Source organism: Bos grunniens, chromosome 16 (genome assembly GCF_055505025.1).
Source record: "Bos grunniens cultivar Pamir isolate PY7600 chromosome 16, Bosgru_T2T1.0, whole genome shotgun sequence".
NCBI lineage: Eukaryota > Metazoa > Chordata > Mammalia > Artiodactyla > Bovidae > Bos > Bos grunniens.
The window spans coordinates 28,890,380-28,918,103 of NC_141180.1; the positions used below are offsets into that span (position 1 = coordinate 28,890,380).

Sequence of the window (27,724 nt, forward strand, 5' to 3'; positions counted from 1 at the left end):
GAACTCTCTTGCTTTTTCAATGATCCAACGGATGTTGGCAATTTAATATCTGCTTCCTCTGCCTTTTCTAAATCCAGCTCAAGCATCTGGAAGTTCTTGGTTCATGTACTGTTGAAGCCTGGCTTGGAGAATTTTGAGCATTACTTTGCTAGTGTGTGAGATGAGTGCAATTGTGTGATAGTTCGAGCATTCTTTGGCATTGCCTTTGTTTGGGATTGGAATGAAAACTGGTTTTTTCCAGTCCTGTGGCCACTGCTGAGTTTTCCAAATTTGCTGGCATGTTGAGTGCCACACTTTCACAGCATCGTCTTTTAGGATTTGAAATAAACCAACTGGAATTCCATCACCTCCACTAGCTTTTCTTGTTGTGATGCTTCCTAAGGCCCACTTGACTTCACTTTCCAGGATGTCTGGCTCTAGTCCAGTGATCACACTATCATGGTTATCTGGATCGTAAAGATCTTTTTTGTACAGTTTTTCTGTATGTTTTTGCCACTTCTTAATGTCTTCTGCTTCTGTTAGATCCATACCATTTCTGTCCTTTACTGTGCCCATCTTTGCATGAAATGTTCCAGAACTCAAATAGTAGTTATTATTCTGAAACTATACAAACTAAGGAGCATATGAAACCTGTCTCTACAGTTTACATCATCATCCTCTAAGGAATGCTCAGTTACCTACAACCCAAGTTAAGAAATTACTCAGCCAGTTCTCCCTAACATTTTAATGTGAAAATTTTCAAACATACAGCAAAGTAAAAAGAATTTTGAAGAGAACAGCTCCCCTCCTAATTCTACTATTAACATATTTCTGTATTCTTTGTTACATTTCTGTCTGTCCATCCTTCTATTCATTTATTCCATGCTCAGTCACTGAGTTGTGTCTGATGCTTTGCATCTCCATGGATGGTAGCCCACCAGGCTTCTCTGTCCATGGGATTTCCCAGGCAAGAATACTGGAATGGGTTGCCATTTCCTTCTCCAGGGTATCTTCCCATCCCAGGGTTTGAACCTGGGTCTTCTACATTGCCAGCAGATTCTTTACCACTGAACCACCAGGGAAGCCTTATTCATTCCTTAATCCATCTTATTGTCTGATGCATTTCAAAATAAATTGCACACATCTGTAGTCCTCCTCCTAAATATTTTAGCATAGATACCATTAACTAGAATTCAGTGTTTTTTGTCTCTTTCATGTGAAATTAACATGCAATGTGTATTTGTTATCTTGGCTGCATAAGAAATTCTCCCCAGAATTTGCAGCCTAAAGCAAGAAACAAGCATGTTATCATATACGGTTTCTGTGCGTCAGGAATCTGGAAGCAGCTTAGCAGGTCGGCCGTGGCTCAGGTCCCTTGTAAGGCTGCATCATCTGAAGGCTTGACTAGGGCTGGAGGATCCACTTCTAAGATAGCGTGCTCACATAGCTGTGAGCAGGAGGCCTCACTTCATCACCATGGGGATCTCCCTAGAGAGCGGCTCCAGTGTTCTCGTGAGCGTCGGTCTGCAGCTGGCTCCTCCTGAGCAAGTGATCCAGGAGAGCAAGGTAGAAATTGCAACATCTCTTGTGACTAAGCCTCAGTAGTCACTCCCTGTCATTGCTGCAGTGTCCTATTGATTACACAGGGTGTCCCTCTCCAGGATGGGAGAAGACTACACACGGCTGAAGACCAGGAGGCAAGAATTATCGGCACTCATCTTGAAGGCTGGCTACTGCAGTCTGCCCTCTGGTCCTCAGTGATTCACCCTCCTCCAACCCTCTCCTGCGCCCCTACCCCAAATCTCACCTCATTACAGCATCAGCTCAAATTCCAGAATCTCATCTAAATCAAGTCCAGGCACAGATTAGGCTCATGGGTGTAGTTCCTTAAGTTCAGTTAATCAAGTACTATTTCAGAAAAGTGAAGACTGATGAACAAGGTGTCTGTCCCTCACATACCCAAAATACGATGGTGGGACAGACACAGCTAACTGCTACATACCCTCCTCTAGTTAAAAAGGGAGAAAGATAGGAAACACACAGGCGTCATTGGCCCAAAGCAATTCTGAAATCCAGCTGGGAAAATCTTAGCAGTTCCTTCATGGGGCCTCAGTCCAGCTCTTACCCAGAAATGACATTCCAGGGCTCTTGGTTCTGCCCTCCGGTCTCTAAGTTCTGCCCTATGAATTGTCCTACCTTTCCCATGGAAGGTATCACATAGTTGCAGCTGCATAGTTTTAGAGTCTGCTTCCTGCCTGCAGAAGCTTGTGGGTCCAGAAGCTTCTTTTACTTTTGTGAATCTCTGTCGGTCTGCGTTGCCAGTTCTTCTTATATGGGTTCATCCTGTTAGGTAAAACCCATGTTGTTGTTCAGTGGCTCAGCTGTGTTCAACTCTTTGCAACCCCATGGACTGCAGCACGCCAGGCTTCCCTGCCCTTCACCATCTCCTGGAGCTTGCTCAAACTCATGTCCATTGAGCTGGTGATGACAGCCAATCATCTCATACTTTGTAGTCCCCTTCTCCTCCTGCCTTCAATCTTTTCCAGCATCAGGGTCTTTTCCAATGAGTTGTCTCTTCCCATCAGGTGGCCAAAGTATTGGAGCTTCAGCATCAGTTCTTCCAATGGAAATTCAGGGTTGATTTCCTTTAGCACTTACTGGCTTAATCTCTTTGCAGTCCAGGGGACTCTCAAGAGTCTTCTCCAACACCATAGATCAAAAGCGTCAGTTCTTCAGTGGTCAGCCTTCTTTATGGTCCAACTCTCACATCCATACGTGACTACTGGAAAAACCATAGCTTTGACTACATGGACCTTTGTCAGTAAAGTAATGTCTCTGCTTTTTTATACATTATCTAGGTTTGTCATGGCTTTTCTTCCAAGGAGCAAGTGTCTTTTAATTTCATGTCTGCAGTCACCATCTACAGTGATTTTGGAGACCAAGAAAATAAAGTCTCTCACTGTTTCCATTGTTTCCCCATCTATTTGCCGTGAAGTGATGGAACCAGATGCCACAATCTTCGTTTTTTGAATGTTGAGTTTTAAGCCAGCTTTTTCACTCTGCTCTTTCACCTTCATCAAGTGTCTCTTTAGTTCCTCTTTGCTTTCTGCTGTTAGGGTGGTGTCATCTGCATATCTGATGTTATTGATATTTCTCTTGGCAATCTTGATTCCAGCTTGTGCTTCATCCAGCCCTGCATTTCGCATGATGTACTCTGCATATAAGTTAAAAAAGTAGGTTGACAGTGGGCAAAACCCATGCTCACAGGTTTTTTTTGACACAAGCCCTTCCACCTTGGGCTTCTGCCAACACTGCCCAAGCTTCTTAGAAGCCCAGTGCCTAGACCAAACATCTCTGGGACACTGCCCTGAGTCTGTGCTCTTAACACAGGATTTTTACAGTCACTTCAGTTTCTTCTTTGGATGGTGTTTTCTTGAGAGCGCCCTTGATTTTGATCTTTGCCCAGAGTCTGTTTCTTACATGTCATTTGCCACCTGCACGGGCAGGGAATTTTCAAGCCCAGAGCACTGAGTCCTGATTGAACATCCCTTTCTTTAACTGTCTCTACCCCTCACATGGGCTTCCCAGGTGGCACTAGTGTTAAAGAAACCGCCTGCCAATGCAGGTAGTGCAAGAGACACGGGTTCAATCCCTGGGTCAGGAAGATCCCCTGGAGTAGGAATGCAACCCCCTCCAGTATTTCTTGCCTGGAAAATTCCATGGACAGAGGAGCCTGGAGAGCTACACTCCATGGGGCCACAAAGAAACCTGACTGAGTGACTGAGCACCCCTTCACATTTCACTGTAAATAAGCAGTAAGAAGTAACCAGGTGCTCCTTCCACAACTCTTGCCTGGAGCGCTTGATCGTCAGGAACATTTTCTCTTCCCACATGATGACAGGCAGTGTGCTATTAAAACTTCTGCCACCACCTAACAAGGATCCCTGGACCCCAGTAACATTTTCCTAACTTTCCTGGAAACCTCCCCTCACTGCCTCCTCAAAGGCCTTTGAGCTCCTACTAACAAACCTTCTAACAGGCCTTCTCTAAGGCTCTCGGCAAACGTCCTCCAGCTTTTGGCCACTGTTCCGCCCCAAACCATTCCACCATTCAGGGGTTTTGTTAAATTTCACAACGATCCTGCTGCCAAAAATCAGTATTCACTCCTCATTGAGGCATGATAAGTTACTCCAGGATGTGAAGGTCTAAAACAACAGTAAGGGGTGTCCCTGATGGCTCAGTGGTGAAGAATCCTCCCGCTAAAGGAGGAGACACAGTTCTATCCATGATCTGGAAAGATCCCTCATGCCACAGAACAACTAAGCTCGTGCATCACAACTATTGAGCCTGTGCTCTAGAGCCCACAAGCCGAAACTGCTGAAGCCTGGAAGCCCTAGAGCCTGTGCTCTGCGACAAGAGAAGCCCCTGCAGCGAGAAGCCCACACTAAAGAGTAACCCCACTCCCTGCAACTAGAGAAAGCCCGAGCACAGCAATCAAGACCCAGCACAGCCAAATAAATACATTTAAAATAAAACAACAGTAAGCATGAAACTCCAATACTTTGGCCACCTCCTGCGAAGAGTTGACTCATTGGAAAAGACCCTGATGCTGGGAGGGATTGGGGGCAGGAGGAGAAGGGGACGACAGAGGATGAGATGGCTGGATGGCATCACCGACTCGATGGACGTGAGTCTGAGTGAACTCCACGAGTTGGTGATGGACAGGGAGGCCTGGCGTGCTGCGATTCATGGGGTCGCAAAGAGTCGGACACGACTGAGCGACTGAACTGAACTGAAGCGTTTATTATCTCACAGTTTCTCTGAGTCAGGAATTTGGGACTGGCTGAGCTGGGTGATTTGGGCTTGGGGTTTCTCATGAGGTTGCTATCATGGTCTCAGCTAGGGCTGTGGTCATCAGGAGGCCCTCCTGGGGCTGAAGGGCCCATCTCTGTGATGGTTCCCTCCACGGCTTTTAGTAAGAGGCCTCAGTTCTTCACCAGGTGGGCGTGTCCATAGGCTGCTGAGTGTCCTTGTGACACAGCTGCTCCAGACAAGTGGTCTTGGACACTAAGGCAGAAACCACAATGTCTTTTATGACCTAGTCTCAGGCCAACATAGGTCTGTATAGTCAAAGTTATGGTTTGTACAGCTTGACTATGTACAGATGTGAGAGTTGGACCATAAAGAAGGCTGAGTGCCAAAGAATTGATGCTTTTGAACTGTGATGCTGGAGAAGACTCTTGAGAGTCCCTTGGACAGCAAGGAGATCATACCAGTCAATCCTAAAGGAAATCAACCCTGAATATTCATTGGAAGGACTGATGTTGGAAAGGACTGAGAACAAGAGGAGAAGGGGGCGACAGAGGATGAGATGGTTGGATGGCATCATTGATTCAATGAACATGAGTTTGAACAAACTCCGGGAGATAGTGATGGACAGGGAAGCCTGGCATGCTGCAGTCCATGGAGTTGCAAAGAGTCAGACACAACTGATCAACGAAACAACAACTGTAATCAGTGGGTTTTGCCATCAGTTTTTCCAATGCCATGTTGCAACTGGGGCTTCTCTGAGGGATGTACAGTCCCCTGGAGAAGTGACGGATGAATCCTATGGCTTAGAGGCCTTCACATCTACCTGGGGCTCTATTCCCTCAGCCTCCCAGCCATATCTCATCTGTTTCCATACATTCACCCTGACTTCCCTGACACTCCATCCTCTGAGAAGGGCTTTCAACTTCCCATGTGATGGAGAGCTCCTTCCTGTCTGGGCCTCTCTGCTCCACTCTTCAGAGCACTCTATGTTCCAGTCCTCCAGGCTGGCTCTTGATAGAAAACATCTATTTTTGAGGGTTCTGAAAAAAACCCATCCCCTCTTAATGAAGCTGGGGTTTTCAACTAAAGTTGGTTTACTGTTAGACTGTTGCCTTGCTATAGATCTGAAAAATCCTATTTGAAAACCCAAGGCCAAGGCCTTATTTATCGTAGGCCAGGTCAGAGTTTCTCCGTCTCAGCACGGTGACATTTGGGACTGGATAACTCCTTGCTGTGGGATCTGTCCTGTTCATTTTAGAACATTTAGCAGCATCCCTGGCTCCTTCCCACTGATGCCAGCAGCAACCCCACCCCCCGACCCTCCGACTGTGATACTCAGAAATGTCTCCAGTCTTTGCCAGAAGTCAAAACATCATTGTGCCTGGAGGCTGAATCACCCCATTCTAAGTTAATAGTCATCCTTCCTTTCCCACAAGGCAATAAAACCTCAGCTCCAAAACCACCAAATCTTAATGGCAAGAGCTCATGGGAAGTGGAGAAGAATTACTGAGAACAGAAAATACATTGGGTGAATTTTTTGAAATACCATCCAATTTATATATAATTTTTCTCCCAATAATGGGATCTTGTGAACCTAACATTGGTAACCTGCTTTTTGAAATTCAATAATATATCATAAATGTCTTCCCACTTCAGTAAATTTACTGCGTAGAGGTTAGGAGCGGTTGGGCTCAGAATCCAATAGACCTGGGCTCGTACCTACATACCAGCTGTGTGTCCTTGAGTAGGTGACTTGCCATCTCTGTACGTCATACCACTCACTTATAAAATGGAAACAGGAATGTGCTTGTTCAGTCACGAAGTCGTGTCTGACTCTTTGCGACCCCACGGACCGTATCACGCCAGGCTTCCGTGTCCTTCACTAGAGGTGGAAATAGTAAAGCCTATCTCACCAGGTTGTCATGAAGACAAAATCAGATCCTGCCTGTAAGTGCCAAGCACAGTCCCTGATGCATACTGAACACTCAGTAAATGTTAAAATTTTTAAAAATTAAATGATTATCTACCCATGATTGTCATTTAACTTTTATTTACAACTTACCATATGTAGCAACGTCTTGAAGATACAGTTAATATATGTAACTTTATTCTGTATTTTCCATGTCTGCTATAGATGTGTTGTCATACTTTCATAATTTAAAAAAATTTTTTTAAAGAAAGAAATGACAAAAAAAATAAGACACAGTTAAGGTGCACACTTGCTGCCCCTTTGTAGACTGATGATTATTGGATAAGCACCAGGACAGGCAAGCTTCCCTGTGGCTCAGCTGGTAAAGAATCTGCCTGCAATGAGGGACACCTGGGTTCAATCCCTGACTTGGGAAGATTCCCTGGAGAAGGGAAAGGCTACCCACTCCAGTATTCTGGCCTGGAGAATTCCATAGATGTATAATCCATGGAGTAGCAGAGAGTCAGACACAACTGAGAGACTTTCACACACACACACCAGGACAGTGGGTTGTTAAAATATTGAAGTAACTCCCCTGCTGTTTGGCAAATAGCTCCTGCTGGAAACTTCTTAAAGTGCCTCTGTCCCTACCTCTGCTCCCACCCAATCCCCCAGCCCTCCTGGCCCTCCCTGGGGGTTCTCCCCACTAGGATCTCCAAGGGATCCAGCAGGCAAGAGGGTCTGTTTTGAACTTAGTTAAACCGGTTTGGTCAGACGTGGCCCTTAGGTCCTTTTTGATAAATAATATTAATAGGAACGGGGGAAACAGGAAGAGCTACGAAGATAGCTCAGTCCCACAGTTGTATACGACTCTGTGACCCCATGGACTGTAGCCTGCCAGGCCTCTCTGTCCATAGAATTTTCCAGGCAAGAATACTCAGTGGGTTGCTATTTCCTGCTCCAGTGTTGATAAATAATAGTAGCCTGTAAAGACATTTGGGGCGAGTGAGGGGAAGCTGCCCCAGCACCTCCCAGCCTGGTTGTAAGGAAAGTGAGTCTCAGAGCACATTCTGCCCCCACAGAGACTTTCCGTGAACACATCTTCTGCAGCAGAGGGATCCCGTCGTCCAGCCTGTTCTATAGGTTTGATGATGTCCCCCTCTGACCATCACCTTGCAGGGTCTCTAAGCATCTTGAGTTACCCCTAGAGATAGCAGCAGACGCCAGAGCTTTAAGCCGAGACTGGACACTCGCCCCGTTAGGGTCAGACTCCAGGGCCTGCCCCGGGGCACAGCCTAGGCAGTCCCTTCCTCCCTTGGATCCCTGGGAGCTGGTTTCTAGCGTTCAGCATGCCAAGTAACAGGCCACGCTGTTACCAGTAAGAACCCATTTCTGACCTTCGGGAGGCACAACTGCCTCTGGTCTATGGCCTGTCTAATGCAGTGCTGCCCGGCCGCACCAGGAGAGGACTGCAGATTCGGGATCTGACCGCCTCTAGCCTGCAAGTTAAGCGACCTGCACGCATATAGCACCGGGCACACGATGCTGAATATTTAGAAACTAAAGCGCAGGCCTGTGACGATCCTTGATGCATGACAGGGCCCAGAATTTGGCTGCACGTTATAGTCAAACCTGTACCAGGAGAGGATTTTTTTTTTTAATAGGCTGCGTCCACTGGAGGTTCTAGGATCCACAGACATGTTTAAAAGCTTGGTAGGGAGGGAATCATTGACTCTGAAGTGCATAAATAAAAAATGCAGAAGCCAAATGAATAAATGATGGAATAAATGGCCACAAACGCGTCGGTGCATGCTTCATTCATCATTCATGTTAACACCCATTAAAGTTTCACTGGCTTTGAAAACAATTGGATCAGTTTCTCACTTCACAAGAAGATAAGAATGTGCAGTGACTGCCCAGAAACCAGAGTCAGTTGGAAATTTAAAATACACTGCTTGGAGCCCAGTGATCTCACAAGCAGAATTATGGAAATCTTTACGAAAGTTTCTACACCAAAAAAAAAAATTATTCAGTCTTGATGTGAATTGTGTCTGATATAATTCAGAGTGAGATCCCCAAACATAATGCCACATCCCCCAAAAGTCATGTAAACAGCCCTTGTAATAATGGGATTAATGAGCAAACAATCAGGAAAGCTTGTATGTTTATCAAGTGGGTCCCAGTTAATACATCAGGTAGGGTTGTACAGTGGAGCACAATGCTGTCATTAAAAAGGATGTAGTACAGGGACTTCCCTGGTGGTCCAGTGGTTAGGAACCTGCCTCCCAGTGCAGCGGATGGGGATTTGATCCCTGATCAGGGAACTAAGCTCCCATGTGGCGAAGGGCAGCTAAGCCTGCACACCACAGCTAGAGAGCCCCCGTGCTCTGGAGCCCACCCGCCACAACTGGAGAGAAGCCCACTCACCCACACGTAAGACCCAACACAGCCAAAGATAAATAAATATTTTTTAAAAGAACCAAGTACAGCTGCAAATGCTGATTTTTCTTTTTTAATATTGTTAGGTGAAAAGTAAGCTGGAGAAAATCTCTGTTATGTAAATCCATATTTGTTTTTGTTTGTTGGCTGTGAGATCTTAGTTCCCCAACCAGGGATTGAACCCGAGCCCTTGGCAGGGAAAGCAGAGTCCTAACCACTGGACAGCCAGGGTATTTCCCCATTTTTGTTTTTTGTTAAAGATATGACTAGGGCTTCTCTGGTGGTCCAGTGTTAAGACTTCACCTTCCAGAGCAGGAGGTACGGGTTTGATCCCTGGTACGGGAGTTAAGATCCCATATGCCTCATGGCCAAAAACCTGAAGCACAGAGCGGAAGCAATATTGTAATTAGTTCAATAAAGACTTAGAAAGGAAAACAGGTCAGCCTCAAAAAAAAAAATCGTAAATAAAAGATGTGACTGCAGTTTAAAAATAGCTGGGCTTCCCTGGTGGCGCAATAGAGAAGAATCTGCCTGCCAGTGCAGGGGACACAGGTTCAGTCCCTGTCTGCGAAGATTCCACATGCCGTGGAGCCACTAAGCCCGTGCGCCGCAACTACTGATCCCACGTGCTGCAGCCACTGAACCTGCTCCCTAGAGCCCGTGCTCTGCAGCAAGAGAAACCACTGCGGTGAGAAGTACCTGCACCGCGACTGGAGGGTAGCTCCACTCACTGCAGTAGAGAGAAGCCCAATAAATAAATTTTAAAATACCCAGAGGGCCAGATTTGGCCGTAGGGCCGTAGTTTTCCCACCCCTGCTCTACATCTTCATTCTATTTACTCTCCAAAGAGCCCTTTATAATAGAGACTGTTAGTGTCCCTACATTATATATGCAGCTGAGAGAGATTAAATGACGTGCACAGGTCCTCAGCTCTTACGCGGCATAGAAATAAGTCTGGAAAGGGCTGCATCAAAGTGCATCCGCACAGCTAACCCAGGGGAAGAGGAAGAGGCGGCTCTTCCCCTTACCAACGTTCCTGTGATGATGTCATTGCATGAGTTTCATGAGTGTGAAGGTTAATCTGAAGATATCCTCTAAGATTTGGGGGAAACTTACAATCTCCTCTGCATTCTCTGTCGCCCATGTGTATTAGTGTGGACCAACGCCGTGGATCTGTCAGACCAACCAGTGGCTGAGGAAATTCCTGGGGCAGGATCCGCCAGAGAGATGTTTGTGGATCATGACTTGGCCCAGCAGGAGAAGGTGAGGGATCTTGGGGAGGACAGAGCTGCAGTAGCAGGAGGGACCCACGGAGGGCTTGCCACTGCCTCTTGCTCTTTGTGACTCTAGAAGTGCCTTTTTTTTTTTTTTTTTTTTTTTTTGACTACTTCCAAGAAATCACCTCTTGCTCCCAAGACATTCAGCCAAAAGTCTGGTTACTGCTCATTTTGTCCCAAACAGCATCTACCACTGCAAGGTACTGAGCCCCTCCTGTGTGCTGGGCCATGTCCTGTGCACTTGACATTTCCTTGGCTTGTTAATCCTTATCATCTTCAGGATAGATTTTATCTCCCTCACTTTGCAGATGAGGAAACCGAAGCTCAGAGAGGTTAAGTAACTTGTTTAAGGTTGCCCAGGGTAAGGAGCAGTGTTAAGACTCAAACCTAGGTCTGGTTAACTTCCCAGCGGGTACTTCTAACACACACATAGTAATCACTTGGTCAGCTTCGAGTGATGGAACAGTGATCATGGATAAATACATTTCTGGCAGGAAGAAGTGAACACTGAAGTCAGGGAGGCCCGAGCAAAGAAAGAGACTCATTAAAGAATTAGGGAGGTTCAAAGAAGGAGAAGAGGTGAATTCAAACCATCCTGGGAAGGACCTGGGTTGATTTCTCCCCTCTTACACATGACCTGAAAATTATTCTAAAAGAAGCAGTCTGCAATATCTCGCTTTCGTCAAAGGCCAGGGCCTGGGCCTGCAGCAATTCTCGGAGTCTGTGAGGAACAGAACTACCTGGGGTCTTTGTCAGACATGGAATCCAAACTTCAGGAGGTAGGGGATTCCGACAAAGGTGTCCTGAGACAAGACTGTAAGAATTGTTGCAGGGAGGTGAGAAGCCAGGCTTGGATTCTGTATTTCTTGCTATGTAACAAGCCACCCCTAAAGCTTAGGGGCTTAAAACAGCAACTCATTATTCCCCAGAATCTCCAGATTGACCTGGAAGTTTCCTTTGCTCCTGTCCCCTGACCTCACTCACTAGACTGCAGTCAGCCCACGACCTGGCCCAGCCGGTGGTCTCCCTGATGGCCTCCTTCCCAGGACTGGAGCCTCAGCCAGGATGCCTGGACTGGTGCCCCCTTTCTGTTTGTGGTTTTTCATCATAGCACAGTGCTCTCAGGGTTCCCAGGGGCTGGAACACAAGCTCACAGCCTGTAAGAACTTGCCTGGGGATTGTGCAGCCACACCTCCATTACCTTCTGTTGGTTAAAGAAGTCCCAGGGCCAGCCTACACTTAGAGGGCAGGAAAATAGGCTAGATGGCAAAGCTGCAAAGTGTTTGTAGCCATTTTTCAAACTGCCTCCATTTTTAAATTGGAAATATAGTGCAACCACGGTTATAATTTTTTTCTATTTATAAGCCATTTATGCCCTGACTTGCCAGGACTCCTTCAGGTGACAGTAAAGAAATTAGCTTGGTGGAGGGGGAAGCATTTATTGGCTCCTCTTATTGGAATATTTAAAGGGCTTCTAGCTTCAGGTATGGCTAGATCCAGGAGCTTGAATCTTGTCATCAGAACACTTCCTACCACCAATCTCTCCTCTCTGTTTCCTTCAGAGTCTGGCTTTCTGCATAAGGCCAGTTTTGTGTGTTGAAAAAGGCAAACTCAGGCAAACAAGCCTCTAAATGTAAGGTCTGTGGTCCAAAAGGAGGCACAAGATCCTCGCCCTCTGTAACCGACATGTGAAATCTTAAACTTTGATTGACCAGCTTGGGTCACATGCACCGGGCTCCCTCCAGGAAGGGCACGGGGGGTTGGGGGGGTGGCGCTCACCAGGAAGACAGAACCCACACCAGTCCGCCACCCTCTGCAAACTTATATTTCAGCACCAACACAGGGCCTGGTATATAGTGGCTGCCCAGAGAGTGTTTGTTGCATGAAAAATAAATAAGCACCTGGCTGATCATAATAGGATGAAAGAGGGGGGCAGATTTCCCAGGAGCAGGTAATCTGTTTGGTACTCTCTCTTGAAATTTTGCCACCAGCATTTACAGGGACCCAGAGGAAGACCTGGAGAAGGAAATGGCAACCCACTCCAGTGTTCTTGCCTGGAGAATCCCATGGACAGAGAAGCCTGGTAAGCTGCAGTCCATGGGGTCACGCAGAATCAGACACGACTGAAGCGACTTAGCAGCAGCAGCAGCAGAGGAAGACCCTTGGCAGCAGCTGGCAATGTCAGACAAGCTTCCTCCTGACTAAGATCCTGTCCTTCCCCAGGTCATAGAGCTGGAAGGTCTTGAGGCCAACTGGACAAGCTCCCCCGGGAATGAGCCAGCCTGGAAATTGCCTCTTTACCTCTTTTTGTGTCTGCCTTTGAAAAGGCATCTGGTGAATTCTTTTTTTCCCAGTTTTCTTGACATTTTGTTGATAACTGCTGGTGAGAAGCTTGGGGGATTTTTTTTTTTTCCTTCCACTTTTGGAAAACCTAACGAATTCTTTTGTTAGAACTTTTTCTTTGGAGAGATGGAAGACACAGTTAATTACACCTGTGGGTGAAGTCTGCCGGCGATGTTGCTTTTCCAGCCCAAAGTTTACACCAGCCCGCACAAATAATCACCATTCCCGTCTCATTTACTTCCCAGATCCAGTGACCTGGAAAAAAAATTCTTAAATGAATTGCCAGAGAGGCAGGAAGTACTAGAAGAGAGGAAAGGGAAAATAAATATTTCAGAATGTATTAAATGTTTTAAGTTTTAAAAAAAAAAATAGCCCTCGTTATAAGTAGAATGTGATTGAACAGAATCTTGATTTCCTAGTTACCTTTCCTAGGTCCCCAGTGTGCTAGGCTGAATATTATAAATAAAAAATTATAAACTTTCCAGCAACAAAAGTTCCCAAGTGGGATGGTTATTCTTAATGTGAAAGGATAATTCTCAGTAGTTTCAGTACCTGTGAGCTATAGACATCCACTCGTGTGTGCAGGCTAAGTCGCTTCAGTCGTGTCTGACCCTTTGCAACCCCATGGACTGTAGCTCACCAGGCTTCTCTGTCCATGGCATTCTCCAGGCAAGAATACTGGAGTGGGTTGCCATGCCCTCCTCCAGGGGATCTTCCCGACCTAGGGGTCAAACCCACATCTTTTCTATCTCCTGCATTGGCAGGCGAGTACTTTACCACTAGCACCAGCTGAGAAGCCCAGACATCCATTACAGATATCGATATACAAGGACATCATTTCAACTAAATTCTTGACTCTTTGAGGTTTTCTCAAATGACAGAGATAGCCTTGAGAATCTGCCTTGTCCTTCCCTGCCTGCCCTCACCTTCCCAGAGAATGATACCATATTTTTCCTATATTTTTTTCAGTGGGCTCAGCCTTACACCCAGACCCACACCCACTAAACTTCCCATCTGGCCTCCACCCAGGATGAAATAATTCTGCTGCTGGGAAAAGAAGTCAGCCGTCTATCGGATTTCGAACTCGAATCCAAATACAAAGATGCCGTGATCGTGAACCTTCAGAACGAAGTGGCCCACCTGAGCCAGAAGCTGTCAGAAACAGCCACCTCCAGACAGAATGAGAGGGTGGTCCCACCCAAGCTCCAGGTTCTGGAGGAAGACGATGATGCCCAACAGAGAGAAATCGAGAACTTGAAAAGCCAGGTAGGGGGAGGAGGGGTGTGGGACGTATTGGGAGGTTGGGATTGGCATACACACGCTCTTAATTGTTGTTTGGTTGCTAAGTCATGTCCGACTCTTATGCGACCCCATGAACAATAGCCCACCAGGCTCCTCTGTCCATGAGATTTTCCAGGCAAGAACACTGGAGTGGGTTGCCATTTCCTTCTCCAGGGGCATGTCCCCAACCCAGGGATGGAAACTGCAGCTCCTGCCTTGGCAGGCGGATTCTTTACCACTGAGTCACCAGGGAAGCCCCACACTCTTAATACCATGTATAAAATAGATGACTCATGAGAACCTACTGTATTGCACAGGGAACCCTACTCAATGCTCTGTGGTGAAATAAATGGGAAGGAAGTCGAAAAAAGAAGGGATATATGTGTATATGTAACCGATTCACTTTGCTGTGCAGCAGAAACTAACACAACATTCTAAAGCAACTATACTTTAATGACAGTTAATTAAAAAAAAGAAAAACCAGGTAGGGGTTGAAGACAAGGGGTCAGAGCCTTAGGGTGGTGACTCAGGGTGATGGCTCTCAGGTGGAGCCTCAGGGAGCACCAAGGGTATCCACCCGGATAGTTGGAAACGGGTGGTCAGCACAGATGGTGGAGAAGAGCACAGATCCAGGGAGGAGAGACTTGGTAGGTTCCTAGCCTGCTAAGAACAATACTATTAATACCTTTGATTAAGTGCCTTCTTCAGTCATGTCTGACTCTGCAACTCTATGGACTGAGGCCTACCAGGCTCCTCTGCCATGGGATTCCTCAGGCAAGGAGACTGGAGTGGATTGCCATACCCTACTCTAGGGAATCTTCCTGACCCAGGGATCGAACCCTGGTCTCTTACGTCTCCTGCCTTGGCAGGCAGGTTCTTCACCACTAGCACCATCTGGGAAGCCCCTGACCACACATATGATTCTACAGATGAGGAGACCCAGGTAGGCTCGGAGATACCCAGGAACTTGTTACAGCTTGCACAGTTAATGAGAGGGGGCTGTGTGACTTGAGCTCCCCTCTGCCCCTTCCACCCAGCTCTGTGGCTTTAGTGACCACCTCTCATGCTCACCTGGCCCCAGCCAGAGAGGACTGGAGATGGGGAGAAGGAACCTCCAAGTGTTCCAAACACCAAGGCCTTTATTAAAAAAAAAGAAAAACCAGGTAGGGGTTGAAGACAAGGGGTCAGAGCCTTAGGGTGGTGACTCAGGGTGATGGCTCTCAGGTGGAGCCTCAGGGAGCACCCTGAGAGCACCCTGAAGGCAGCTGCTGCTTCATTTATGGAGAATTTCACCCAAAATTCTCCACCCAGGATACCTGGATTTATAGTCAAGTTCCTTTCTCTTGAAACTAGATCCAAAAAAAAAAAATTTTTTTTTAAGGAATGACTTCAGGCCATTGATCTTGTACACAAATTATATCTCAACATATGTGAAAGTAGCTCAGTTGTGTCTGACTCTCCCCACGGACCATACAGTCCGTGGAACTCTCCAGGCCAGAATACTGGAGTGAGTAGCCCTTCTCTTCTCCGGGGGATCTTCCCAACCCAGGAATGAAACCGGGGTCTCCTGCATTGCAGGTGGATTCTTTACCAGCTGAGCCACCAGGGAAGCCCATATCTCAGCATCGTTGATAAGAAAAAGAAATGGGCCCCTGATGAATTTTGGCCTCAGTGCGTAATTCTGCTTAAAGCCATAGCCACGTTTGGGGCCTCGGTTCCCTGATTCTCTGTTTACTGCCTTCCCCTTCTGTAACCGATTCTAGGTGCGCAGTTTCAGTCCTAGAAATGGTGCCCTAGAAAGGAGTATGGGGAACCTAGGAGATTCTATCAGGAGACTGTCAGCTCCATGAAGGCAAAGGTTGGTCCTAGTAACCTTCCAAAACTCTGATAGGTCCGTGTCTGTTCTTCGTCCATCCATCCATTCATTCAAATCAGTATTTGCGGGGGCCACCCCTGTGTCATGCTGTCTTCCAGGTTCTGTGAATTCCGCAGAAACAAGGAAGACATGATCCTTCCCCCTGTTTTGTTCTAGTGAGGGGGACAGAATAAACCAGGAAACAGGATAGATGTTCTAGTATTTCAATGAAGCAGTGACTCTCTTTTGAACCTATTTTTGAAGAAAACACTGAAAGCAGCAAGTCCTTCAGGAACCCCTGCTGCAAACAGCTACCGTGACGTGTAACTGATGCACTGAGGAGCACCTTCTCTCGAGCTAAACCCAGTTTTGCTGAAATAGCCTTTTCAGTTATCCTCCCATTTCAGAGCTTTCCTGACTTAATGTCACAGGCACATGGACAAGACTGAATTATTCTCATATATCTTTTTTTTTTTTCAGTTGAAACATATTTGACATATAATATTATAGAATTTCCACATATCTTTGAATATCAGCCAGTCACAATTTGAGTATTATTTAAAGTGGCTGATGATATCTAGAGGGAAAAAAATTTTTTTACAAAGATATTATCTAGAAATAATTACACTGATTCATCATCCTGTTACCTCCTCCACCTCTGGAGTTTTACTTATAACTGAAGGAGAATATTTTGTAACAAGACATCTATGAACCGGAGGCTGCCCTGGTTTGAACTCAAATCGAGTTGCATCCACTCACGTTTCAGCTTCTTCAATATTCTACTGCCTGCAGAACATTCAGCCAGAAGCAGAAGCCGCATGGCTGGTTGATTTATCGTTCTGATTACCGTATGCATTCTCCTTAGTCCCTGAAAGCGTGTACATAATGACTTGCTCTCAAAGATCTTCGATCCCCTAGAAATATCGCTAGAAAATTCTTACCTGCATGTGTTCTTATACGCCCGTGCTAATTAGAAACCAAATTAGTATCTTGAAACAGTCACTCCTCCTAGCACTATTAATTTTCTTATGATTCTGGGCCCATTTTATTACATAGTGTAACAGACATTAAACATCTTGGAATTTATGCCAGTTACAGACAACATGGATATTTGTTTTGGTAGTAAAAGTAACAAAGAGGTTTGAAACACTCTTTTTTTTTTTTTGGCTAAGCTGGGCCTTCGTTGTGTGTGTAGGCTTTCTCTAACTGCGGAGCACAGGCTCGTAGTTCCTTGACCCGGGATCAAACCCACGTCCCCTACATGGGAAGGTGAACTGTCAACCACTGGACCACCAGGGAAGCCCCTTGAAGACTCTTGAGTTTGTCAGCAATCCAAAATCCTAAAACTCTGACACTTAAAATGAAATATTTTAAATCTGTCAAAAGCACCGGAGTCTTTAGAGGGGAACGTATGTTTTCCCTTCTGGAAGTTTGTCTCTGTGTGTTCTTCCTTATGCAAATAAACCCATTAAGCTGAGAAGAGCTAGAAACAGTTTGCTTAAGTGTTCCAAGTACCTTTTATGGGAAAGCTGCATTCCACCACCGCCACCACCCACCCTCTTTCATCTCCTCAGTAAGAGATGAAAGAATTTTTTTCACTCAAAGTCCAAAGCACAAACATGCAAAAGTATAGCCTTGGGGAAGCTGGTGGGCAGAGTGGCCTGTGTCACCCACCACCACCACTCATAGAAGGTGGTCATGTACAAATGTGAGATTTGGACCGTAAAGAAAGCGAGCACTGAAGAATTGATGCTTTAGAAATGTGGTTTGGAGAAGACTCTTAAGAGTCCCTTGGACAGCAAGGAGATCCAGATCCAATCCTAAAGGAAATCAACTCTGAATATTCATTGGAAGGACTGATGCTGAAGCTGAAGCTCTAGTACTCTGGCCACCTGATGCAAAGAGCCAACTCACTGTAAAAGATCCTGATGCTAGGAAAGATTGAAGGCCAAAGGAGAAAGGGGCAACAGAGGATGAAATGGTTAGATAGCATCACTGACTCAATGGACATTAATTTGAGGAAACTCTGGGAGATGGTGGAGGACAGAAGAGTCTGGCATGCTACAGTCCATGGGATTCCAAAGAGTCGGACACAACTGAACAACTGAACAATAGCCTGGGAGAGGTTGGGGGCCAGAGTGGCCTGTGTCCCCTCCCCACCCCCCCCCCCGCCACCTTCTAGAGCAGACCTGTCCCAATAATGTTTCAGATGCCCCAGGGGATAAGTATCTATAACCATCATAAATGTCATAGACTCTCACCCATGGTGGTGCATGAAACGAGAAAGAAAACTTGTGAGACCTTGACACTTCCGCTAATTCTCTGAGAGTAAGAATAACAAGATTTTCAGGCACAGAAACCAGGACCAAAGGCTGTGAGCGCCATCTGGTGGCAAGGTCACCACAGTTCAGTTCAGTCGCTCAGTCGTCTCTGGACTCTTTGCGACCCCATGAATCACAGCACTCCAGGCCTCCCTGTCCATCACCAACTCCCGGAGTTCACTCAGACTCACATCCATCGAGTCAGTGATGCCATCCAGCCATCTCATCCTCTGTCGTCCCCTTCTCCTCCTTACCCCAATCCCTCCCAGCATCAGAGTCTTCCAATGAGTCAAGTCTTCGCATGAGGTGGCCAAAGTACTGGAGTTTCAGCTTTAGCATCATCCCTTCCAAAGAAATCCCAGGGCTGATCTCCTTCAGAATGGACTGGTTGGATCTCCTTGCAGTCCAAGGGACTCTCAAGAGTCTTCTCCAACACCACAGTTCAAAAGCATCAATTCTTCGGCTCTCAGCTTTCTTCACAGTCCAACTCTCACATCCATACATGACCACTGGAAAAACCATAGCCTTGACTAGACGGACCTTTGATGGCTAAGTAACGTCTCTGCTTTTGAATATGCTATCTAGGTTGATCATAACTTTTCTTCCAAGGAGTAAGCGTCTTTTAATTTCATGGCTGCAGTCACCATCTGCAGTGATTTTGGAGCCCAAAAAAATAAAGTTTGACACTGTTTCCACTGTTTCCCCATCTATTTCCCATGAAGTGATGGGACCAGATGCCATGATCTTTGTTTTCTGAATGTTGAGCTTTAAGCCAACTTTTTCACTCTCCACTTTCACTTTCATCAAGAGGCTTTTTAGTTCCTCTTCACTTTCTGCCATAAGGGTGGTGTCATCTGCATATCTGAGGTTATTGATATTTCTCCCCGCAATCTTGATTCCAGCTTGTGCTTCTTCCAGTCCAGCGTTTCTCATGATGTACTCTGCATATAAGTTAAATAAGCAGGGTGACAATATACAGTCTTAACATACTCCTTTTCCTATTTGGAACCAGTCTGTTGTTCCATGTCCAGTTCTAACTGTTGCTTCCTGACCTGCATACAGATTTCTCAAGAGGCAGGTCAGGTGATCTGGTATTCCCACCTCTTTCAGAATTTTCCACAGTTTATTGTGATCCACACAGTCAAAGGCTTTGGCATAGTCAATAAAGAAGAAATAGATATTTTTCTGGAACTCTCTTGCTTTTTCCACGATCCAGCGGATGTTGGCAATTTGGTCTCTGGTTCCTCTGCCTTTTCTAAAACCAGCGTGAACATCTGGAAGTTCACGGTTCACGTATTGCTGAAGCCTGGCTTGGAGAATTTGGAGCATTACTTTACTAGCGTGTGAGATGAGTGCAATTGTGCGGTAGTTTGAGCATTCTTTGGCATTGCCTTTCTTTGGGATTGGAATGAAAACTGACCTTTTCCAGTCCTGTGGCCACTGCCGAGTTTTCCAAATTTGCTAGCATATTGAGTGCAGCACTTTCACAGCATCATCTTTCAGGATTTGGAATAGCTCAACTGGAATTCCATCACCTCCACTAGCTTTGTTCATAGTGATGCTTTCTAAGGCCCACTTGACTTCACTTTCCAGGATGTCTGGCTCTAGGTCAGTGATCACACCATCGTGATTATCTGGGTCATGAAGATCTTTTTTGTACAGTTCTTCTGTGTATTCTTGCCACCTCTTCTTGATATCTTCTGCTTCTGTTAGGTCCATACCATTTCTGTCCTTTATCGAGCTCATCTTTGCATGAAAGTATCTTGGTATCTCTTAATTTTCTTGAAGAGATCTCTAGTCTTTCCCATTCTGTTGTTTTCCTCTGTTTCTTTGCATTAATTGCTGAAGAAGGCTTTCTTATCTCTTCTTGCTGTTCTTTGGAACTCTGCATTCAGATGCTTATATCTTTCCTTTTCTCCTTTGCTTTTTGCTTCTCTTCTTTTCACAGCTATTTGTAAGGCCTCCCCAGACAGCCATTTTGCTTTTTTGCATTTCTTTTCCATGGGGATGGTCTTGATCCCTGTCTCCTGTACAATGTCACGAACCTCAGTCCATAGTTCCTCAGGCACTCTATCTATCAGATCTAGGCCCTTAAATCTATTTCTCACTTCCACTGTATAATCATAAGGGATTTGATTTAGGTCATACCTGAATGGTCTAGTGGTTTTTCCTGCTGCTGCTGCTGCTACTAAGTCGCTTCAGTCGTGTCCGACTCCTCGCGACCCCATAGACGGCAGCCCACCAGGCTCCCCCGTCCCTGAGATTCTCCAGGCAAGAACACTGGAGTGGGTTGCCATTTCCTTCTCCAATGCATGAAAGTGAAAAGTGAAAGTGAAGTTGCTCAGTCGTGTCCGACCCTACTTTCTTCAATTTCAGTCTGAATTTGGCAATAAGGAGTTCAGCTCCTTATTGCCAAATCACAGTCAGCTCCTGGTCTTGTTTTTGTTGACTGTATAGAGCTTCTCCATCTTTGGCTGCAAAGAATATAATCAGTCTGATTTCAGTGTTGACCATCTGGTGATGTCCATGTGTAGAGTCTTCCCTTGTGTTGTTGGAAAAGGGTGTTTGCTATGACCAGTGCATTTTCTTGGCAAAACTCTATTAGTCTTTGCCCTGCTTCATTCCGTATTCCAAGGCCAAATTTGCCTATTACTCCAGGTTTTCTTGACTTCCTACTTTTGCATTCCAGTCCCCTATAATGAAAAGGACATCTTTTTTGGGTGTTAGTTCTAAAAGGTCTTGTAGGTCTTCATAGAACCATTCAACTTCAGCTTCTTCAGCGTTACAGGTTGGGTCATAGACTTGGATTACTGTGATACTGAATGGTTTGCCTTGGAAACAAACAGAGATCATTCTGTCATTTTTGAGATTGCAACCAAGTACTGCATTTCGAACTCTTTTGTTGACCATGATGGCTACTCCATTTCTTCTGAGGGATTCCTGCCCGCACTAGTAGATATAATGGTCATCTGAGTTAAATTCACCACACCGTTGCCCAAATACCTGGGCATGCCTGCCCCTTCCCCCAAGTCTTTTTTTTTTTTTTTTTAATGTGAAGCCTGCAGCCTGGTCTGACAGTAAACAGGGAAATTCTTGTATTTTCTCTTTTTTTTAAGATTATTTTTATTTAAGATGTTGAGTCACTATTTACTCTTATAGCAGTTATTTTAAATTTAATACATGTTTTTTAAGTTTAGAAAGCAAGGGGCTTCTAAGAAAAATGCTAAGAAATTATAGTGGGACCAGCAAAGAGATATGGCAAAAATAGTGAAAGTGGTATTTGAATGACTGAAGTTTAAGAACTCTCTTAGGTGGGGTTGCCAGATAAAATAAGGATACCCAATTAAATTTGAATATTAGAATATCTTTTTTAGAGTATGTTCCACATACTGCATGGGACACACAGGAAAATGTTATCTGTCATTTGCATCCTTTTTTTCTCCCCCAAATCCGGCAACCTTACCTTAGGAAAACAAAGAAATTGCATCCTGCTGCTTGTCGCTTCTATTTTGATCTATCAAAACAAGCTAGTTCTCATCTTGTCTACGGACTATGTGGCATTTCTGGCCCAATAAGCATGTCCCTGTGGGAGAACTGAGTCCTGACGTCTAAAAAATCAAAGCCGCGAAGGCCCACAGCACACCCTGGGAGGGAAAAGGCCTGGCCACTCAGACCAAGCAGTCCGATGAGTCAGATGAAGAGGGAGGGGGTTCTGGCCCACCTCCCTTCCCCAGCCTCTCGGGTACCTGTGAGAGGTGGTTCTCTCTTGCAGTAAATGCGGCAGCTACTTTCCAGCCCTTACCAGGGCTGCTTTCCAAGGACATCCTTCCAGGGCCCCTGCCCTGCGTATGGATCCCTGGAGAGGGGCTGGCCCTCAAGTGGGTTCTGAGCCAGGGACTTCCAGAGTTCTTGGAGCAGCCAGCCCATGGTCATCCCACTCATGATTCCTGTATTTCCTCCTAATAATAACCACAGCAGTGTTAAAGTGAGCCTGAGCAAGACTTACAAATGCACACAAAGATTCCCAACTCCTTTCCCCAGAGACAGACAAGGGAAGCTGAAGCTAAAACATACCATGGGTAGTCAGCTGAGAGGACCATGACACCTCATCCCTCTATGCTGTGTGCCAGGCATAATCTGATTACTTGCACACATGACTAATTTGTTAAGATACTTCTAACAGGGATTTCCTGGTGGTCCAGTGGTTAAGACTCCAAGCTCCTGAAGCAGAGGGCACAGGTTTGATCCCTGGTTGGGAAACGAAGATCCGACATGCCGCAAAGCAAGGACTGGGGAAAAAACTATACTTCTAGCAATCCTATCAGACTGGGACTGCCATCACCCCACGTACAGACTGAAAATAAAATACGGTGTCTTCCTGTGTTCACAGGGCCCGTAACAGGCAGAAACAGGACTTGAAGCCTACAGTCTGGCTCCCAAGTCCACGCTATGCTTTAGAGCCTCCAACTTTTCATGCTGCTTCCTAGGGCCACCTGGAAAAGTGGAAACGGGCCCCTAGAGGCTGGGTTTGAATCCTTCTCCGCCTCTGACCAGCCCCGTGATCCTGAGCAGGGGACTTTACCTCTCCCAGTCTCAGTCTGCCCTCTTGCAAATGGGAAGCCTGCTGGGAACGTCAGCCTTCGGCAGTGCTGTGAGGAGTATCCATGTAGCGTGTGCACATGAGTTGTGTAAACTCCGGAGTGTTGTATAAGCGATTCGCTGTTCTCATTAAAGGAAATTCATTGTATAATGAATATATATTCATTATATATATTCAGTATATATTGAAGAGATGGCAGACCCCATCTCTTGGGGGCTTCCCAGTGGTACAGAATCCGCCTGCCAATGCAGGGGACATAGGAGACATGGGCTTGATCCCTGAGTTGGGAAGAACCCCTGGAATAGGAAATGGCAACCCACTCCAGTGTTCTTGCCTGGGAAATCCCGTGGATGGAGGAGCCCGGCGGGCTACAGTCCCTGGGGTCACAGAAGAGTCGAACGTGACTGAGCACACACAACACCCTCCTGTCTCTTGAATTTCACTCTGCATACAGTCAGTGCTGGATGATTCAGCACCAGCGGCTGGCCTGTTTATGGCTAAAAGGCCACAGATGGTGATCTCGGAGAGTCAACAGTGAGCGGTGGCTTGAAGCGAGGTCTTAGTTCCCTGCCCTGGAACTGAACCTGGGATAAAAACCAGGACTCCTAGCCACTGGACCATCAACAGCTAGAGGCTAGAAGCAAATCTCCCCTGGCTCTTGCTCCCATTGAAAAATGCATTTCTTGTGGAGGCAAAAACTGTAAAAAAAGAAAAACAGGTACAAAGTTAACTGTTTGGACACAGCAGGACAACTGCAAGAGCACAAAGAGAAACAGTTTGTTTCATTAAGACAGAGATGCACACCCGGGGAGAAACGGTCTGGGCGTCCCTTCAGTGAGGAGGAGCCCAGGGCAGATGTGGTGAAATCATGTGTATAGGGCGATTCTTTCAAGTCTTTGTTGTTGTTGTTCAGTGGCTCAGTCTTGTGGAGTTTGTTCAAACTCAGGTCCATCGAGTCGGTGATGCCATCCAACCATCTCGCCCTCTGTCGTCCCCTTCTCCTCCTGCCGTCAATCTTTTCCCAGCATCAGGGTCTTCTCTAGTGAGTCGGCTCTTTGCATTATGTGGCCACCCATCCAGTGGGTCTTTGTTTACCTTTGGCCAATTAAATGGTTTCTTTTTCCACACGGGACCTACCCTAGGATCCTCCCCAACATGTGTGCACAGCTTTTTCCCAAGGTAGATTCCAGCCCAGCAGCCAATGAGGGATGGGGCTTGACATCACATATTATGGAATGGTGACCCCTCCTTTGGTATCCCCAAAGAGCCTTTCTGCACATGTGCAGCGACTCCCTTGCCCCAAGGATGGGAAATACGTGACCTCTTGGTCTTGTACTCAAACAAGGTTTTGCCCCTGTCTGTCCCCGACATAACTGATGTGTCCACAGGAGGCAAAGTCCAGCCATTTACCCTGTTCCTGTCGTCGTTTCCATCTCACAGTGCAAACAGGAGGCTGGTTGTAAATGCCTAACCTGGAGCCCACCTACCTCCTGTCTTGGGAAATGTAAACAGAAGGCTGGTTGTAAGTCTCCAGCCTGAAGCCCATCTGCCTCCTGCCTCAGTCACAGGAAGGGATCCAGGGCAAGGGCACCTGAGCCCCTGGGTGACCACAAAGGTAAGGTTTGTGTCTTGATGATGTAGGACACGGTGGTCACTGAAGATAGGCACCCTCCCGTCTCTCCCACCAGTTATAACTGAAAAGCTTGGTTTCCCCAACACCCCAACCCAAGATCAACCTGACTCTTTTTGTCCAGCCTTGGAGAAGCGTGTCCTGCAAAGCCGGCTGACCCCGTTCTGACTGTGTGTTGCCTCTTCCCACAGATCAGTGCCCTGCAGCAAGGCTACAGCCAGGTGCTGTGCCAAACCCTGTCTGAGAGGAACCTGGAAATCACGTCCCTGAAGAACCAGGGTGAGAACTTGAGGAGGGATAATGCCATCACTTCAGGTGAGGTCCTTCTGGATTTGCTCCTGAGAACTGCCTCCCTCCCCCTGCAGACATCACCAATCTATCACTGCACCTGCCTCCCTCCCCCTGCAGACATCACCAATCTATCACTGCACCTGCTTCCCTCCCCCCACAGACATCACCAGTCTATCACTGCACCTGCCTCCCTCCCCCTGCAGACATCACCAATCTATCACTGCACCTGCTTCCCTCCCCCCACAGACATCACCAGTCTATCACTGCACCTGCCTCCCTCCCCCTGCAGACATCACCAATCTACCACAGCACCTGTGCCCGTGACCTGGGTGCAGCCTCAGGGATCTCAGCAACCCACCAGGCCACCAGTGTCAGAGTTAGAATTCTCCCTCAGTGCAGATTTCTTGCCACCTACTTCCTAGGGCAGGGCCTGATAAATACTGGAGAGAATGTTGTATCTTGACCAGGCTTCCCAAGTGGCTGCTGCTGCTGCTAAGTCACTTCAGTCGTGTCTGACTCTGTGCGACCCCATAGACAGCAGCCCACCAGGCTCCCCCATCCCTGGGATTCTCCAGGCAAGAACACTGAAGTGGGCTGCCATTTCCTTCTCCAATGCATGAAAGTGAAAAGTGAAAGTGAAGTCACTCAGTCGTGTCCAACTCTTTGCGACCCCATGGACTGAAGCTCACCAGGCTCCTCCGCCCATGGGATTTTCCAAGCAAGAGTCCTGGAGTGGGGTGCCAGTGCCTTCTCCATCCCAAGTGGCTGGCTCAGTGGTAAAGAATCCATCTGCCAATACAGGAGATGTAGGAGACCAAGGTTCAATCCCTGGTCTGGGAAGATCCTCTGGAGAAGGAAATGGCAACTGCTCAAGTATTTATGCCTGGACAATTCCATGGGCAGAGGAGCCTGGTGGGCTACAGTCTATGGGGGTCACAAAGAATTGGACACAACTGAGCAACTGAGCACACACACACATATATCTTGTCTACGAGGTCACCTGAGCACTGGCCCCGCCAGGGAAAACATAGAACATAGGGTGACTTGGGTGGCTCCACAAGCCAGCCTGCCCAAGTGTGAACTAGAACATGGACAAAATGGGGTCACCACTTTGGGTACCCATCATCTCACCCATTTTCACCTGAGTGCACTCGAGCCCAAGTGAGACCAACAGAGGTGGTTCCCTGGTAAAGGGCTTGGAGGTGGGGGCAGCCCACACACAGCTGTGGCTGAGCCTGGGCTCCCTGGATTCCTTCATTCCTTCAGCATGCTGACTGAGCACCTGCGAGGTGTCATGCCCTGTTCTAGGCTCTGGGGAGAGAGCTCTGAGCAAAACAGTCAGACCCTGTACTCACTGAAGGAAAAGGACGAATAAATGAACAGCCTGCTTCAGAGAGTGGTCGTGCTGTGGAGAAAGCAAACTGTGTGACTTGGTGGCCAGTGCCTCAGGGGGGACCCAAGGGAGATCAGCAGAGTGGGTGTGAAACCGGGCAACTCAGGTGGGACTTGGACCCAGGCCAGAACACACTGTCTTTTAATTGAGGTCATACATCTGGGCTTTATTTATTCATTAATAAAGCTCAGGTTCTTGATGTCTTGTCACAGAGAGAATTCAGTGAGAGACAAAGTGATAGGTAAGAAGTGGATTTGTTTAGAGAGAAACACACTCCACAGGCAGAGAGTATGGGCCATCGCAGAAGGTGAGCGGCCCTGAAATATGAGGTGGTTAATTTTTATGGGCTGGGTAATTTCATAGGCTAATGAATGGGAGGATTATTCCAAATATTTCAGGGAAGGGGCAGTGATTTCCAGAAATTGGGCCACTGCCCACGTTCTGACCTTGTATGATTGACCTCAGAACTGTGATGGTACTGGTGGGTGTGTTGTCGTTGTTCAGTCACCAAGTTGTATCTGACTCTTCAAAACCCCATGGACTACAGCGCACCAGGCTTCCCTGTCCTTCACCATCTCCTGGAGTTTGCCCAAGTTCATGTCCGTTGAAGCGGTGATACCATCCAACCATCTCATCCTCTGTTGCTGCTGGGTGTGTCACTTAGCTATTGCATTACAGTGAGCATATAATGAGGCTCCAAGTCCACTGGAAGTGGAATCTTCCACCAGCTTGAAAAGTGAGCAACTTTCACTTTCACTTCCCACTTTTCTCCAAAGTGATAATTCAGTAACAGAGTAGTTATCTATTGCTGTATAGCAAGTTATCCCAAAATGTAACAGGTAAAACAACAGCTGATATTTATTATCTCACCCAGTTTCTGCAGTACAGGAATTTGGGATGGAGGGGTGTGTAACTTAATTCTCTTGAATTGGAGTCAAGATGTCATCTGGGGCATCAGTCATGTCATTGAAAGCCTTATCGGAAGCGGGAGGAACCCCTTTCAGAGTTGCTGCCCATGTGGCTGTTGGCTGGAGGCCTCAGCCTCTTATCACACGTACTTCTCCCAAGGGCTGCTTGAGTGTCTTCACAACACGGAGGGTGGCTTCCCCCAGAGTGAGCGGTGCAAGAGAGAGAGCAAAGAGGAAGCCACAGTGTCTTTAATGACCCATCCTGGGAGGTCACATTGCATCATTTCCGCAGCATCATGTGGGTTACCCATGTCAGTCCTATTCAGGGTGGGAGGGGCCACACAAGGGCATGGATTCCAGGAGGCAGGGATCATGGGGGCCATGCTGGAAACTGGCTGTCGTGAAACATGGTGAGTGCCATATAGGGGGGTGACAGAGGATGAGATGGTTGGTTGGCATCACTGACTCAGTGGACATGAGTTTGAGCAATCTCCAGGACATGGTGGAGGTCAGAGAAGCCTGGCATGCTGCAGTCCATGGCATCGCAAAGAGTCAGACACGATTTAGTGACTGAACAACAACAACAAATATAAGTTAGTCACTTTATGTTCTTAGGACAGGCGATCTCACTTGACCCTTTCAATAATTCTGTGCAGGACATGAAGTGGGAGGTGAAATAACTTGTC

The 27,724-nt window shown here is 46.8% G+C and overlaps 1 protein-coding gene across 23 annotated transcripts in view; it reads left to right on the plus strand.

Moving 5' to 3' along the window:
- Window positions 1-27,724, plus strand: part of FHAD1 (forkhead associated phosphopeptide binding domain 1) — a 166,035-nt gene that overhangs the window by 54,539 nt on the left and 83,772 nt on the right. For all 23 annotated transcript variants that reach the window (XR_015143255.1, XR_015143258.1, XR_015143257.1 and 20 more), the window contains exons 5-7: window positions 10,293-10,402; window positions 13,789-14,025; window positions 24,638-24,761. Coding sequence is in view for 14 of the 23 variants with exons in the window: in XM_086343810.1 (XP_086199936.1) it covers window positions 10,293-10,402; window positions 13,789-14,025; window positions 24,638-24,761 (471 nt within the window). In the remaining 9 variants the exon portion in view is untranslated. The remainder of the gene's footprint in view (window positions 1-10,292; window positions 10,403-13,788; window positions 14,026-24,637; window positions 24,762-27,724) is intronic.